This window comes from Psittacula echo (assembly GCF_963264785.1).
Source record: "Psittacula echo genome assembly, chromosome: Z".
Classification (NCBI taxonomy): Eukaryota; Metazoa; Chordata; class Aves; order Psittaciformes; family Psittacidae; genus Psittacula; species Psittacula echo.
The window spans coordinates 14144602-14160531 of record NC_137742.1 but is presented as its reverse complement, the minus strand read 5'-3'; the positions used below and the strand labels follow the sequence as shown (position 1 = coordinate 14160531).

The window sequence follows — 15930 nt, the reverse complement described above, 5'->3', positions numbered from 1 at the left end:
TTTGGAGCCTGCAGACATTTAGATTCTGCTTTTGAGATTAAAATTACCATGAAGAAACTGTTTTCAGCAAGGTTTTCTAATATACTAAGAAGCATTAGCTGAAACTGTAGTTAATAAACTTTCTAATTGGTACAACGATTTTCTTATCCATACCAGACTTCAGTTTGAAAATATAGTGGTTTAAGTCATTTGATCTTGTTTCCCTAAGACACAATTTCGTGACAGCTGTAAGAGTAGTTACAGAAAATACCATTATATGTTTGCTTTATCCTTACATTTCAAAATGTTTGCTTTTGAGCTCTGTAATGGTTGAGATACTTTAGGTTTGCCCAGCTAACGTTTATGTTTGCTTCCTTAATTTTTCATGACTCATGTAAACTGTAGTAAAATGTCTTGATCTGTCCATAAAAAACTATGTGCATCCATAGATAATAAGACAACAAGGATCCTGTCCTTATTTTTCGATGCTTACTTTTAGGTTAGGGTACAAAAATGGTGGTGGAGGAAAAAAAAAACCCAACAAGCAAAAAAGCCCCCCAAAAAACAGTGAAGCCAACAAGAAAATAATTTGTGTAACTTGTTGTCTGTGACCCTGGGTCTTGAATGCCATAGTGAAAAGGAAGAGAAGAAACTGAGGAGAGGAGCTTGCTTTATGAGGACTTTACTGCCCTCTAATAATTCAGATGCATGCAAAACACTAAGTAAAATCTATCAAAGAAAGCTGTTTAGTGCAGCAGCCTTGAAGTTCAGATAGTATAGGAAAAAAAGCTTTTCAGCATTAATATGCAATGAAACCAACTTTGAACACGATATTGATGCACCAGTTTGGAGAAAAACAACAACAAAACCAACAACTTGAGTTGTATTCTCAAGTGTGAAGTTGAAAACGTGAAAGTAGTTTAATGCCGTCTAACTCAAGGACTAGGTTAAAAAAAATGGAACAAGCTTTTTATCTGACTGCTGCCTAATGTGTATTCAGCCAGCATCTCTGCAGTGTAAGAATATGCCATGTTTCTCTCGAGTGAAACCTGAGATGAAGGTGGCTTTCCTGTTACTACTGTTTCTAAACCGCAGAAATATTAATAGGCAGAATTTTTGTAGTAATTGTCTTCTGGCAAAGAAGTCAGTAAGATATCATGGGTATAAATTTTGTTATATCTGAGAACATTTCAAGCAATTGTCTTACCTTAAATCACTACTCTCAAGACTATAGACAGTGTTATTCCTCAATTTGAATAGGAGTATTCCATCACTTTCAATTGGATATAGTAACATGTCACTGTTGTGAGTTTTCTGATTTCTCAGTATAATAATGTCTTTTCTTCTATATTGCTTTATTATTTGAATTGGCCATAAATTTCTGAGCAATTTGTTTTACATTTTGCATTGTAATATCTCTATTCATTGTAAGTTAACAAACAAAATTGCTTCTCCTGCTTTACCAGTTTAGGAACTCGTTGTTTGAATCTTTTGGGATTTCAACAGTTCATGGGGGATAACGAAATGACCTCTGATTTGATTGATGAAGGGAAAGAACTAATCAGAAGAGGTAAGTTATGTCCTCTATCCTAGTATTCCTACAAAGTACACTATGTTGTTGCATGAAACTTACCTGAAATGTTGCACAAACTCATTTTAATCTTGCTTTGTGTAGTATGTTAATTGATCTGCCCAAACTCTGTCGTCTCCTTTACAATTTTTTGCTGTTTCACCTAACTGTTTTATCACAGAAAACATGTTGTTCTGTAGAGCTATAATTATCTGCTGGTTTGGAAAGCTTTTTATTTTTTAATGTAATTCTTATTGAAAGTGTTTTGTGAAAGTTGTTTAAAGCTATGTTTAGAAATTAAAATCTTTGGATACAATTTTATATTGTGAAATACTTTTATTCTTCTTTCACAGTTTACAAAAAACTCCTAGATTTTCTTACAGTAGGTTTCTTTGTGGATTTAGGTTTGGTTTTGGTTTTGTTTTTTGGGTTTTTTTGAGACATGCATGTCTCTCCTTCCCTTAAACAAGAGGTTACTATTCTTTGATGCTGGGATGTTACATTTACAGCTTAATAGCAGATACAGACACAAACTATTTGGGTCCTGCTTTGGGCCTCATAGAACTTCAGCAAGATTTCGATTTGATAATGCTCAAGTTTGTTCTTAACATCATACTTTTTCCAACTACTTTTTTGTTTTGTTAGCTAGTATCCACATGTCATGCGTTGACCCAAGATACCACCACGATTAATTAATTCTAATGGGAAACTCCATAATGATAGACAAGCAGCTTTGTCTTTTGTTTTCATTTAATTGTATGAGCTACTTATTTCTATATAAGTAAGAATCTTAGCAAGTTAACTTAGAGCTTTCACTGTTCATTAAAAAATATTGGTAATGATTTTTCTTGCATGGAGCTCAGCTGTTCCTTTTTTTTTCTTATATAGAGAAAAGAAAACGTCAAAGGCAGGAAGAAGGTGAAAACAGAAGAAGGGTATGAGATTGTTTTAGCTAATTATAATATTAATATACTGCAATATCTGATAGGATTTGCCATTGCTATTTAATTCAGCATGTTCTATTTCACAAAAAAGTAAGTCCCCAACAACTGATGGAATCAGTTTAATCTTGGAGAGTAGTCTTGGCTAGGAATGGGGGGGAATAATTTACATTTTAATTTTAAAGGATAAGAGAGAGACTCTGGTCACACTACTTGAACACTTTTGTTACTCACTGTGCTGTGAGAGCAGTATATGCCAATAGGTATAATAAGCATAAAAACCGATCCTGATTTCTAGGATGCAGAATAATCTGAAATGGTTTATTATCAGTCTCTTATGTTGATACTGCTCTGCTTGAAATAACTGCAGTTGCAGTGTCATCATGTTCACTGAAATAGGGACTGTATACTCCTCCCAAACGTACCTGTTGCTTTGTATGCCCTTTGGAAAGTAATTGACACAGATTTTTGTTTGCTTGCTTGTTTTCAGAGGAGAGAATTACATTTAAGACAAAATTAATACTTTTATCACTGAATAACAAACAGAATGTTTCATTCAAATCAGACTTTCAGTGCATACTGAATTGAAAAATCTGTGAAGGCAGTCAATCTGGATAAAAATAATTCAGGCAGCTTCATTTTAAGGAGTGACAGTTAACTATGGCTTTAGTTTTCCGTTTATTTATAACATTTGGAATTTAGTATAGAAAGTCATGAAGAGATAAATCAAAAGATGCATGTAAAAAAATTAACTGACTGAAGGAAGGGAAAAAATGTTATCTGTAGAAAGGTAGGATAATACTGGGACTAAAACCTCTTGGCTTTTCAAGTTCAGGAGTATTTTAATTCTGGATGACAGCCAGTACAACCAGGACAGACAGACCTTTCTTCTGATCCTCCTCCCGTCTCATAATTTTTGAACTTGAACTTACTGTTAAATAAAATAGTAGCAAATGCATGCTACATTTAGTATACACTGAAATGATCTGACATTAAGAAACAATTTTGGTTCAACAGCAAACTCAGTTTCAGATGTTACCTGTTTTTTTGAGTTTACATTAAATACTGTAGTGCTTTAATTCTTGAAACTCTTCGGGCTTTTGAGACTGTTATCTTTTACTGGATCGTGATTAAATGTTTGATCCTTCTGCAGCTTAGAACTAACATGGCATAAATTAGCACAAGTAACTTCGAGTATAGAGTTCCTACCAGCCCATAATCTGGGATCTAAATATAAGTCTGAAAGTTATTGGAGCAATTTCCTGGAAAAGTTGCTTTGGAGGAAATGTTTCTGTTGAGACATGAAGTTGTTTCCTAATAAAACTCTGTACTCTTTCATTACACTTGATACTAAAATGTTTTCATACTAAAACATGATTGAATGGAAACTCAACAGAACAACAAGCGTAGTAAACACGGCTTGTCCAAATATTTTTGTGCTATCTGCTTCTGTTTATTTTTCCATTCTACCACTAGATGGAAGTAGAACTTAAAAAAAGCAACCTTCCCACCATAATTTGGAGCAGTGTAGTGAATTTTTAAATGCAGATTTAATATGTAGTTTGTTTTCTGCAAGCCTTTTTTCTAAAGAACTATTACAGTAACTGGTTTAGTGAAGGGATATAGCAAGTTTAAAATACATACCAAAATTATCCCTGTATAAAGATACTGAACAGGAACACTTTTAAAGTGTTGCTTTCGTAGTCTGATGTAATTGACCAATTAGCACTACATTGCAGATCTGGAATATTTCTTGATCCTCCGTAGGCTTTTGTTGTGTTGCTTTTTCCTCACCACTTGCATTTCCTTATTTTATCTTTTTTTCCAGGAGTGGAAAGAGCGATATGGAAATAGAGATGATTCCACTAGAAACAGAGTTGTCCACACAGACCAAAAAGAATCCAGTTTCTCAGAGGCCAATGTCAATAGGCGTAAGCTTTATGGGGGTTTGTGGGGAGTTTGATTTGGTTTATTATTCTAATGTCTTGCCTGCACCACGCTGGCTGTGTGAGTAGCTTCAGATACATTCCTTTTTGTCTTAGTTGATGTGCTAATATATTCCTTTCTTTGGCACAGTGCCATCTTGCCCATTAAAGCCACCTGAAAAGAGTACTGTGTTTCGTCCCATCTTCTGTACTCCCTCTAGTTGAGTTTGGAGATTCTGGCTAGTTTCAACAACTTGGTCTTCTTATGGGACGTATAATGGCTGCAATGAGAGTAGCAGTTGTCAACAAAGAGATTATATTTAGGCCATATCTGGAAGTTTGCAATTTTAAATATTAAATTTACCTCTTGTAGTTGCGAATTAACTCTTCAGATGGGAATAATTAAATTATCTGATAGATGGCCAATGAATGTAAAATCAATAACATATCACATGAGTGTAAACATGTTCATTTAATAATGTCTGTTAGCACAAAACTTTTTTGTGGATGCTCAATACTTCCAAACAGTTTATTTCTCACAGTCTTAATTTTTTTTTAATGTATTTTATGTGCTTTTGTAAGTTAATGAGAAATAAGAAATGAAATTTAAAAAGAAGAAGGGAAAAGGTGGAGGAGAAGGCAAGCTCTGAACATGCTTTTGAGACAACTCTGGTAGATTTCTCCTCTTTACAGAGTTGGAAACTCATATTTTCGAGGTAGCCTAACTGTGAGATTATATCAAATTGTTAGTATATTCTATACTTTAGTGTAACTAAAGGAATATGTAGCATTTCAGTGCTGAAACGAGCTGTAGATAAGGGCCTAATGAAAGTGGCAGAGTGAACTGCAAAACCACTGTATTTCATTAGTTCATAAGATTGCCTCTTTAAAAACAAACAAAAACAAACAAACAAACAAAAACCCTACAGCCATCTTAATTAAAATGGGAGGTTGGGAAGATGAATGGTTGATTGTTCAGCTGTTTGATTTAAAAGTAAAGTTTGCATGTAACTTTTTTTTTTTTTCTCATTCTTATAAAATCATAGAATAGTTAAGGTTGGAAAAGACCTTAAGATCATCTAGTTCCAACCCCCCTGCCATGGGCAGGGACACCCTACACTAAATCATGTCACTCAAAGCTCTGTCCAGCCTGGCCTTGAACACTGCCAGGAATGGAGCATTCACAACCTCCCTGGGCAACCCATTCCAGTGCCTCACCACCTTTACAGTAAAGAACTTCTTCCTTATATCCAATCTAAACTTCCCCTGTTTAAGTTTGAACCCATTACCCTTTGTCCTGTCACTACAGTCCCTAATGCAGAGTCCCTCCCCAGCATCCTTATAGGCTGCTTCAGATACTGGAAGGCTGCTATGAAGTCTCCACTCAGCCTTCTCTTCTCCAGGCTGAACAGCCCCAACTTTCTCAGCCTCTCTTCATACAGGAGGTGCTCCAGTCCCCTGATCATCCTCGTGGCCCTCCTCTGGGCTTGTTCCAACAGTTCCATGTCCGTTTTATGTTGAGGACACCAGAACCGTACGCAATACTCCAAGTGAGGTCTCATGAGAGCAGAGTAGAGGGGCAGGATCACCTCCTTTGACCTGCTGGTCATGCTGCTTTTGATGCAGCCCAGGATACGGTTGGCTTTCTGGGCTGTGAGCACACACTGAAGCCGACTCATGTTAAGTTTCTCATCGACCAACACTCCTAAGTCCTTCTCTGCAGGGCTGCTCTGCATCTCTTCTCTGCCCAGCCTGTAGCTGTGCCTGGGATTGCTCCAACCCAGGTGCAGGACCTTGCACTTGGCATGGTTAAACTTCATAAGGTTGGCATCAGCCCATTCTTTGTGAAGTAGATCTCATCTTACTTGAGGGGCAAAATGATAATTGTAGTTTCCATGGGCATACAAAAATGAATTTGAATACAATGAATTTGAGCATGTAGTCGGTTAGTTTAATATCTAATCTACTCTAAATCATCATAGCTAATCTTTGGATGACTTAGTAGCAATTTATTATTCTGGTATTTGAAGTTTGATGACTTCACATTCTCCAAGGTGTTCATGGAGCAAATGAGTGTCTTTCCTTCCTTTTACCTATTCAGCTCTATCAAAGTATACCCGATCAAATGGTAGGACTGAAAGAGATAGAATAGAACTTCTTCAGGATGCAGAACCTTTGGATTTTAATGCAGACTCAATTAATGATGACCCGCTTGAATCGGAATCTGGAAGGTGAGGAATCTTCAGTCTTATTTTCAATGTATTCTGACTTGTGACACCTATATCAAATCATTTCCTAGTAGGTTTTGTGAACAAAAATTACCACTTTAGCTAGCTCTTTTCCTTTCTTCCTTCTCCCCCATGATATGGTAATTGTTTTAAAACCAGTTGAAACCTGAAAGTTTTTCATTTTTTTTAGAAGTGTTTCAGTAGAATTTGAGTTAAATATAATTTTATATGTTGGCATAATCTGAAAAATACTGCGTATATTCATATACTACATATAAAACCAGAAACCTGAAGAATGACCTGCACAATATAAGGTTTTCTCTAATTTCCTAGAAGACTTTAGAGAGTTCATTTGATTTCCATGTATAAAAACCATCATAAAGGGCTGCAAGAAAGAAAACTGAATATTACAAAACCAGTAGTTTCAGTAACACACCTGGGGATCAGATCTTGGAATGACTGGAGTAAATTAAATCTGAAATTATTGAACAGAAAGTCCCCAGCTGAATAGTGTAGCTCTGTCTGTAATAGACAATTCTGTGATTCAGTGGTGGTGGCTGCAACAGCAAATTTCCTTAGTCATGCCATAGAGTATTTTTCCTGACTGCTAAGCTTTGCTCATATTTAAGAAACAAATAATACATTTTATGGGTGCTTTTTTATCTAGGTAGTTATGATGTAGAATCATTTAATGATAAATAATTTTAAATTCCTATATAAAAGTTATAGTTTACATTATTTTTTAGCTAAAACTAGCATGCTCAGTCCAATTAATAAAATCATGAATGGTTTCAGTTGACTCATATTTATAATGTCCAAAAATAAATGCCAAAATCACGCTATTGAATGACAATGCCAGTTTTTCAGATCATGTCACCAGTGTTAGTTTACATCAACCACCAACTTGTCTAGTCCAGTGTCACCACATTTCAAAAGCTGGTTCTTTTTAAGCACAAGAATTCAAAGAAGATCTAGCCTAGCATTTTTGTCAGTTGTTGATTTCTGTACAGTGTGAAAGGGGTAATAGTCTACAAAAATAGGAATATACATATATAATTCTTTTGGAGCAGATACTTTTCAGGTACAGTATCTGAAGTCTTCTGGCACCTATATGGATTTTGCAGAGTGGAACATTCTGAACTTTTTTTTCTTAAGAAAATCTGGAGCCACAGAGCTTGGTTGAGTTCTTTTTTAGTAACCTGCATTTATTTCATAGAGGCAATAAATCAAGAATAATTGTATATGACATTTCAATTCACTTAAAAATAGCTCATTATAGTAACATTGATTTTTTTTTTTTCCAAACTATAACTCCTGTGGTAGTAAGGACAGTAAGAGCGTTAGGAACACTAGGTTCTGGCACAAAGTCTATTCAGGTTTTGGGAAGTACTGCGGAGAGGAAGTACATTGTGCTTTCACTGAGACTTGTATGTGCTTTTAAAATGCTTTTAAAATAGATTTGACCAACAGTTTGTGAGGCTTTTCTCCCACTAAGAGTGCAGCTATTTGTTCTCATTATCTTTGAAACTCTGTTTCTCCTAGAAATACCCACTGAGATGTACTGTTAATCGCCCAAACTACTTTTGGGTGCTGTTGTTTGGTTGTTTTGTTTGTTTGGAGTTTTACTGTTGGTTGGGTTTTTCTTTTGTTTGGGTTTTGGTAATTTTGGGGGGGGAGGGGTGTTCTGGGTTTTTTTGTAGGTTTTGTTGGGGTTTAGGGGATTTTTTTTGTTTGTTTTGGGGGTTTGTTGGTTTGGTTTGTTTTTTTAGGAAAAAGTTCTGTTCAACAAAAACATTCAACTTCTTTTCTTTGTATCAAGAAACAAAGTTCTTTAAGACTCCAAGTATTCATATCACTGCTTTTTTTGATCACATGAGATGTACTTTAATGACTGCTTATGAGATTCTCATGGAAACAGTAATTCAGTAGAGCTTCAGATCATGTAATTCATTGAGAGTGAAGGAATAAGAGTTCAGTGAGAGTTACATGATTTCTTGGGTCTTTATTTTTCTATTTCCCTTGATAATTTTAATATTTAAAATTGATCCTGCAGGTACCAGCCTGGTGGAAGATACCTGTCGATGTCTCGGAGCAAAATATTTGATGATGTCTAAACTCCTCAAAGCTAAAAAAAATTCAGTGGAAATCTATTCCCTGCTCATTGCTTGGAAAGTACTGTATTTGTGATATATCACTGAACCAGAGAAGATAATATTTCTTTAAAAAATGAATATGAAGGAACAGCTATTTTGGAAATGCACCTGTATATGACAAGAATATGCTTCTTCTATTGTAGATATTGTTGTCATCAGTGTGGGCTTTTGTGTCATGACCAAAAGGGGAAAAATATTAATTAAGTTAATAGAGTGTAGACTTCATAAATATACCTGGGGCTCAACTTGCTTTAACATTTTACGTTTTAGGAAAAGGATTTTTGGGAAGGAATCTTTTTGTATTTTAACAGATGCTGTGAGAGCATTTTAATGCATCCAAAGTGCAGTTTTGTCAATTACTATAAAAAACACTTTCTATATTTTTTCTATTATAACTTAATGCCTAGTCCAAAATCTACTGAATGAAATTAAGTCTTCTTTTGGTTTCAGTGGTCTTTGAATCATAGAATCATAGAATCAACTAGGTTGGAAAAGACCTTTCAAGATCATCAAGTCCAACCATTACCCAGGACTGCCAAGACCTCCACTATACTATGTCACTGAGGGCCTCACACTATACTATGTCACTGAGGGCCTCATCTACATGGTTTTTGAACACTTCAGCTTTCCTGGGAAGCCTGTTCCAATGGCTGATTACCCTCACTGTGAAGAATTTTTTCCTAATACCCAATCTAAACCTCCCCTGGTGCAGCTTGAGATCATTTCCTCTTGTCCTGCCGCTTGTTACTTGGGAGAAGAGACTGACCCCCACCTCACTACAACCTCCTTTCAGGTAGCTGTAGAGAAGCTGAGCCTTCTCCTGACTAAACCCCGCAGTTCCCTCAGCTGCTCCGCATTAGACTTGTGCTCTAGACCCTTCACCAGCCCTGTTGCTGTTCTCTGGACCTGCTCCACCACTTCAATGTCTCTCTTGTAGTGAGGGGCCCAAAACTGAACACAGGATTTGAGGTACAGCCTCATCAGTGCTGGATCAGGGAGATGATTGCTGCCCTGTTCCTGCTGGCCACACTATTGCTGATACAGACCAGGATGATGTTGACCTTCTTGGCTGCCTGGGCACAAGCTAGCTCATGTTCAGCCGGCCATCAATCAGCACCTCCAGGTCATGTATCAGACCATGTTGATGATTGAATCAGAAGAGAAAGATTGAAGCAGAAAGATTGAATGGCAGGCTGTCTTCACAAAGTCATAAACTACATGTTCCAGTATTTAAAGGATGGCTGCAAAGAAGATGGAGATTCCCTTTCTACATGGAGTCACATGGAAAAGATGAGGGTTAGTGGGCACAGGTTACTCTTGGGGAGAAAAAAAAATTTCACAGTGAGAACAATCATTGGAGTAACCTCCCCAGGGAAGTGGTGGATTCCGTGGCATGGGGCACCTTAAAGATTTAGCCAGACAGGATGCTGGGACCTTGTCTAGACTGTGCTTTTGCCGGGAAAGGTGGGACCAGATGATGCTTGCAGTCCCTTCCAACCTGGTATTTTATGATTCTATGAAATTTGGTGGCATAAATTTTGAAGCAAGCTGTATTGGTCAAGAAAGGCTGTATTTTTTCTTTTCCAACATTATATGCAGATAAATAATTTTAGCATATGTAAATATTTGAAATCGACTGACCATAGTTTCACTGTCATATGAGCATATGTGCAATAGCAGGAATACATTATCAAAGATAAAAATCTGATTTAAGATTTTTGCAGTTGTAATGGTTGAAAATCTTGGCACACTAGCATTTTTGTAACTGTAAAAGAAATACAATGTGAAAATTGATTTAAATGCTGAAACTTTATAATTTGCACACAACTCGGGCACGGCTTCAAATTGTAGCGTATCCCCTTAAAAGAAGGGAAATACATAGCATGACCGGATAATGGTGAACACTTTTAATGTCCCAAATACCCTGGTTGCATTATGTATCTGTTTTTAAGGTGCCTGTATTTTGCAGTAACTTGTTGCAAAAAGGACAATGCTTATTCATTTGAATGCCATTCAAAAATGCCAATTACTAACAGTGTAAAAAAACTTCACATGAATTTCCTTGGTGTAGATATATTTTTAAAGTGTAGTTAGTTGAAAGAATTCTCAACTGTAATCATAAGGTAAAAGATGTGATCAAATTCATTATATCTTTGGAAATTTGCTTTATTTAAAATGTTGTATTATTGCAGTTTGTCTTAAGTCTTTTCCACTTGGGGATTTTCTTATATTCTTCTTGCAAATTTATGTTGAAAACTGAAAGAGAACATGTTTTTATTATAAGTTCTTTATCATGGTTAAAAAACAGACATCCCTCTAGAAGAGTTAGGAATGAGTTCTTGTGAAAAGAAATTTTTTATGAATGAGGTGTTCTACTGATTTTTAAAAGTAGTCTTTGTTTCTGAAGTAATTGTTAATGGGGATCTAACTACCTCTTGTGATTTAGTAGATCATGTGTTCTAACAGTAGTGGTATGTGTAATATATTGTTCTGCCTGTTTTAAAAGATTTGTTATTATGAAGGAGAAAAAATACTCTATTTGTATAGAAATACTTATATTAATAAATTAGCAGACATGAAGTAATTGTCAGTTCCTTTTTTAGGTGAATACACTGAACGACAGCCACGTCCACATGTATTCAAGGGCATACAATTTCCAGATTACCTGTAAGAGGACACTTTCTTAGTTTTGGTATTTTTTATACTGTAAAAGCTTGATCAAAAGCTTACGGTGGTATCAGGGACTTGTAGTTAAGAAAACAAGACTTTTTATTCAGATTGTTCTTTAGCAGCTTTATGTTAGCACCTATTTAATTTAATTTAATTTAGATCTATTCTGAATTCAGCCTTATATGAAGGGGATTGTATATATTCATGGACTTTCATCCACATGAATGTTCTTAGACTTGATATTCCTATTTTTAAAACTTGTGTCTCATTTAATTGCCAAAAAGTTTATTTGTAAAAAAAACCTTTGGATGAAAAAAGTTTCAGGTTCTTTGTTTAACTCTTGAAAATGTCACTACAAAGGGATCTAAGTAAGTGCTAATTGAAAAATTATAGAAGGAATGTTTGTTATTCTGAGTTCTTGTGAAGTATCCTTACCTAGCCCCTGCTGACTTCAGAGAATTGCATCAGGCTTTCTTGGGCCTGGTTTGTTTGGGGCTTTTTTTTCCCTTCTCAGAAATCAGTGGAATGGCTACAAACAGAATTTTCGGTGGAAACTTCATACAGATTTTATACATGAAAGCTAACTAGTCCTTGGTGTAAGCCCTCTGTGCAGTTTTCATTGGGATATGGTAATTTAAGGAGTTGACTGTGTAAGTTAATGGCAGTGGGATTTCAGTTGCTAACAGAAAGGCTGAGCTTATTGAGGTGGAAATCCAGTGACCTTTTTTTGATGTTGCAGTGGAGTAATGGAGTTACCAACGGCTGCTTTGAGCTCTGAAAGTCTCTCAAGAGTTCTCTGGATTGTGCTTGGAGATTTCTGGTGTAATGTGCTCCCTGGATGCTGGGTGTTTTAGTAAGGAGTTGATAATTGCTGACGAACAGTTACTCTTGCCCTAATTATATGCCATTTTTAGGCAAATTAATCTGAAGTGTGTTTAGAAAATTAATTATGAGTTCCTATGAGTTAAATTAGGAAGACTTCCAGCAAAGAAATAGAGAAACTATAAAAGAACACTGTAGAAATAAGGGATATGCCTGCACAGCATTTGCTGTGTGCTTGGGCTACTTTTAAACTAGTCTGGTTACTGCTATTACAAATAATGCAGAACCTGGGGTCTGTGTGCAACTTGATGGGTCTCTGAGCAACCTGATCTTGTTGAAAATGTCCCTGCCCATGGTTGGAACTAGATAATCTTTAAAGGTCCCTTCTGACCCAAACCCTTCTATGATTCTGTGATGATTCCCAGCCAGACTGTGGCAACTCCTTGACAAATTCTTTGCTACTATAGCTCTAATCCTCACAGGATGATGACTAAAAAAAATTAAAACTAGCTTTGGTATGTTTAAGCAGTGAATATACTGTAGGCTAATAGTGCTCTTGCATTGTATTTGATGTTCCAGATTAGGTGATTTAAAATGTAACTGCCTTGCAAACTGTACTTTAGGGAACTAAACATGTGGGCATATATATTATGTCAGTATATAGTTGTGTTTATTTGCAGCTAAGGAATGGCACGTCCTGTATTTATTATTTCTCTTTTTGAATTATTGAGCAGTTAGGGTGTAGTTACATTTCATCACAATTCGTTTGTGAACACCAAAACCAACATGAGACACCAAAAAGCCCACTGAAGTTAAGTGCAAGTGTTTGAATATTTTCATGTCAAAGATTTAAACCAGTGAAAAGAATCCATGTGAGTTGTAATGAACTTTGAAAAGTAGGAATGAAAACAGTAGATACTTTAATATTGGGTCAGTGTTGGATTTCGTAAAAAGTATAGATAGCAAAAATCTCTAGTCAAATCTACTGCTTCTACTGAATTTGTAGTTCTTTCAGGCATTTAAATATACAAATATCTGTATTGGGAAATGAGTCCTGTGTACTCTTCTTAAGAGAGGTGCATCCCTTAACTGTGAAGTGAGTGAGTCTTTTTGTGAGGGAAAGTGAATGTGCAAATTCTAGTCCGTGCTAATAGTGACTCTTTGGGCAAACTGTAATATATTTTATTATTTAGGCATGATAGCATGCTAAGAAACAACAAACTTTATCCTGCTGTAACTTACACTACTGGAAAAAGCATGGTATATAATCTGCCTTTATTTTGCAATCAAGCACTTGTAAAATAGTCATTAACAGTATTAATGGAAGTGGCAGAAAGCTGCTATATTTTCAGTATTTATTCTTGCTATTTTAAAACATAACCATGACAATAATTTTTATATATGAAGTATTTAAAAAGTGATTACTCGAATTTTCTGTAGTTATCATGGTTTATATTTTATTAAATTCATCTTCAAATACTTTAAATGTTACAGGAAAAATACAATATTTTCTTCAAATTTTCATTATTGCTGTAATTACTTGCAATCTGGGGGGCATTTACAATACAAATAGAGATCACTTTATGAAGGAAAACTTACTATGGGGCTTCTTAAAGAAATCAGACCTATCATTACAGACAAATATGTGCATCTTAATTATTAACAAAAATACTACTTAGGGTATATATTGTCTCCAGTAATTTTTCTTTAAAATTCAGAAAATTATTAAATTTTCTTTCAGAGCAATTTATTTGTGAGTCTTGTAAACTTTCTGAAACTTTTGCATTCCTCTTCCCTAATAGGCTCTGCAGGAACATGTACTGCTTTATGGCAGTTCTGTAATACTAGCTGTGCCTCAAATTAAGTAGTCTAGTCTGAAGCTGAGACACTCCTACACCATTTGATTACATTTTCAGAAACTCAGCATTGCTAGCAAAAAAGCACCTTGAACTAGATCCCTTTCTAATACATTAAATGCTGTAACTGACTATATTGATTATATTTGGCATCTTCCCTTTCAGTCATATGGTAAGGCCCATCAGGTTTATTCTTTGTTCTATTAAAATGCACTGGAATGTCTTCCTCAGCTTGCTTTTGTGTATGTGTGTTTTAGTTGTAATTGGCAGGCAATAATAATATGGAACTTCAGTTATTTCTTAAGGATAATGTTATATTTGACATATTCCTGTGAATTATAAGTTTCAGAGTGACAGCTTACTTACCACTGTAGAAACTTAAGTATTGTTTATAGAAATACCTTATATTTCTGTAGGGGTGTCTGGAAGATAAGGGAGTTCCTTTGTAAGTATAGGTTTAGTGATAGAAGATACTCATTCTCCAGTGTGTATTAATATAGGCTGTAGGAGTGCAGCTTATGGATAGACTATTTTCATTTGCCTTATGATACACGTATGTATGCATAACACCTTGTTTTGAAATTCAAATTATACATTTTTTCTCTGTAGTCTTCTAAATTATGGTTGTACTGGGTACATTTTTGCAATGTGTGTTAAAATATCTAGTCAAAGAGTTGGCATGCAATAAATAATTTCTGCAATACATTTTCCCTGTTGTATTTTAGATATTCATACTTCTCTGAAGTGTTTTTAATAGCGATCTGTTAAAGAGAAACTTGACCCATTTCTTTTTTCCAGCTAGTTAAGTTTACTTTAGAAGATTATCCAACCTTGGTTTAGTCGTCTTTTTGCATCGTCTTTACATCAGATTAAAAAGGGAAATCGAGAATAAGCTTGCATACCAGGACATGTCATTGTTGGAGTCTGGGGAAGAGAATGGGACCTGCTTTTTAGGCTGATATCTTTACTGATAGCTTGCCCCAGCTGCAGAAGCTCAAAGAGCTCAAAGAGCTTCTGCAAATGCAGGGATACAGAGAAGTGCAGCAAAGGCTAGTTGAACATGTAAGCTTCCTGCAGTGCCTGAAGGAAGCATGCGAGGACTTTGTATGCTCCTGGGGCTGACAGGGCACTTGGTATTTTCTTGAAGCATAAGGCGGGATGGAAGTAAGGGCTCCTACACCTCTCCCTCTTTTCCATAAGCAGTCAAACCAGGTCATAATTCCTTCTAGGTGTTCTTGGCCATTGGTGAGGATAGAGACGAGATTTTCCACTACAGCTGTGAGGAGAGAGGCACAGTGAAGGTGGAGTTAACTCACTTCTTTCACTGCTTGCATATTTATCAGTTTTTTCCAACCTACCTTAAAAAAAAAAAAAAAAAAACAAAAAAAAAAACAACCAAACAAACAAACAAAAAAACAACAAGAAAAACAAACTTAAGGAAGAAGAGAGAAATTTTTTTTAGTTGAAATACTTCTCTTTTCAGCTACAGTGACAAGGTATGTTTTCAGGGTTTTTTATTTTTCTTTTCATAAAGTGGAATTCTTGAATGACAAAGAAGTATATTCTGGTATCATAAATCAAAAAACAATCATTTTAGCACCTCATAATAAATATTTATAACAACTACTACTGGGTGATTCCTGTATTTCATTATTCTCTCCTATGGTTGATCTACAACTGCTCTTTTAAGTGAGTTGCAGGGTAACATTTTGCACACTCAATACTAGTCTGTGCCACCACTGCAGGAGGAGCATCTTGGCACAGCTAGTAAAGTCCCCTTCTGGGA

At 35.6% G+C, this 15930-nt stretch overlaps 1 protein-coding gene across 6 annotated transcripts in view; it reads left to right on the top strand.

Annotated features, from left to right (window-relative positions):
- The window catches only part of LMBRD2 (LMBR1 domain containing 2), a 40244-nt gene extending 24668 nt beyond the window's left edge, over positions 1 to 15576 (top strand). For 4 of the 6 annotated variants that reach the window (XM_080638100.1, XM_080638099.1, XM_080638101.1 and 1 more), the window contains 5 exons: positions 1446 to 1549; positions 2438 to 2484; positions 4319 to 4421; positions 6517 to 6646; positions 8697 to 15576. In XM_080638100.1, coding sequence (XP_080494226.1) covers positions 1446 to 1549; positions 2438 to 2484; positions 4319 to 4421; positions 6517 to 6646; positions 8697 to 8757 — 445 coding nt within the window. In that variant the 3' untranslated portion in view covers positions 8758 to 15576. The remainder of the gene's footprint in view (positions 1 to 1445; positions 1550 to 2437; positions 2485 to 4318; positions 4422 to 6516; positions 6647 to 8696) is intronic. The other 2 variants (XR_013958799.1, XR_013958800.1) reach the window with 2 other exon arrangements.
- The last annotated feature ends 354 nt before the right edge of the window (positions 15577 to 15930 follow it).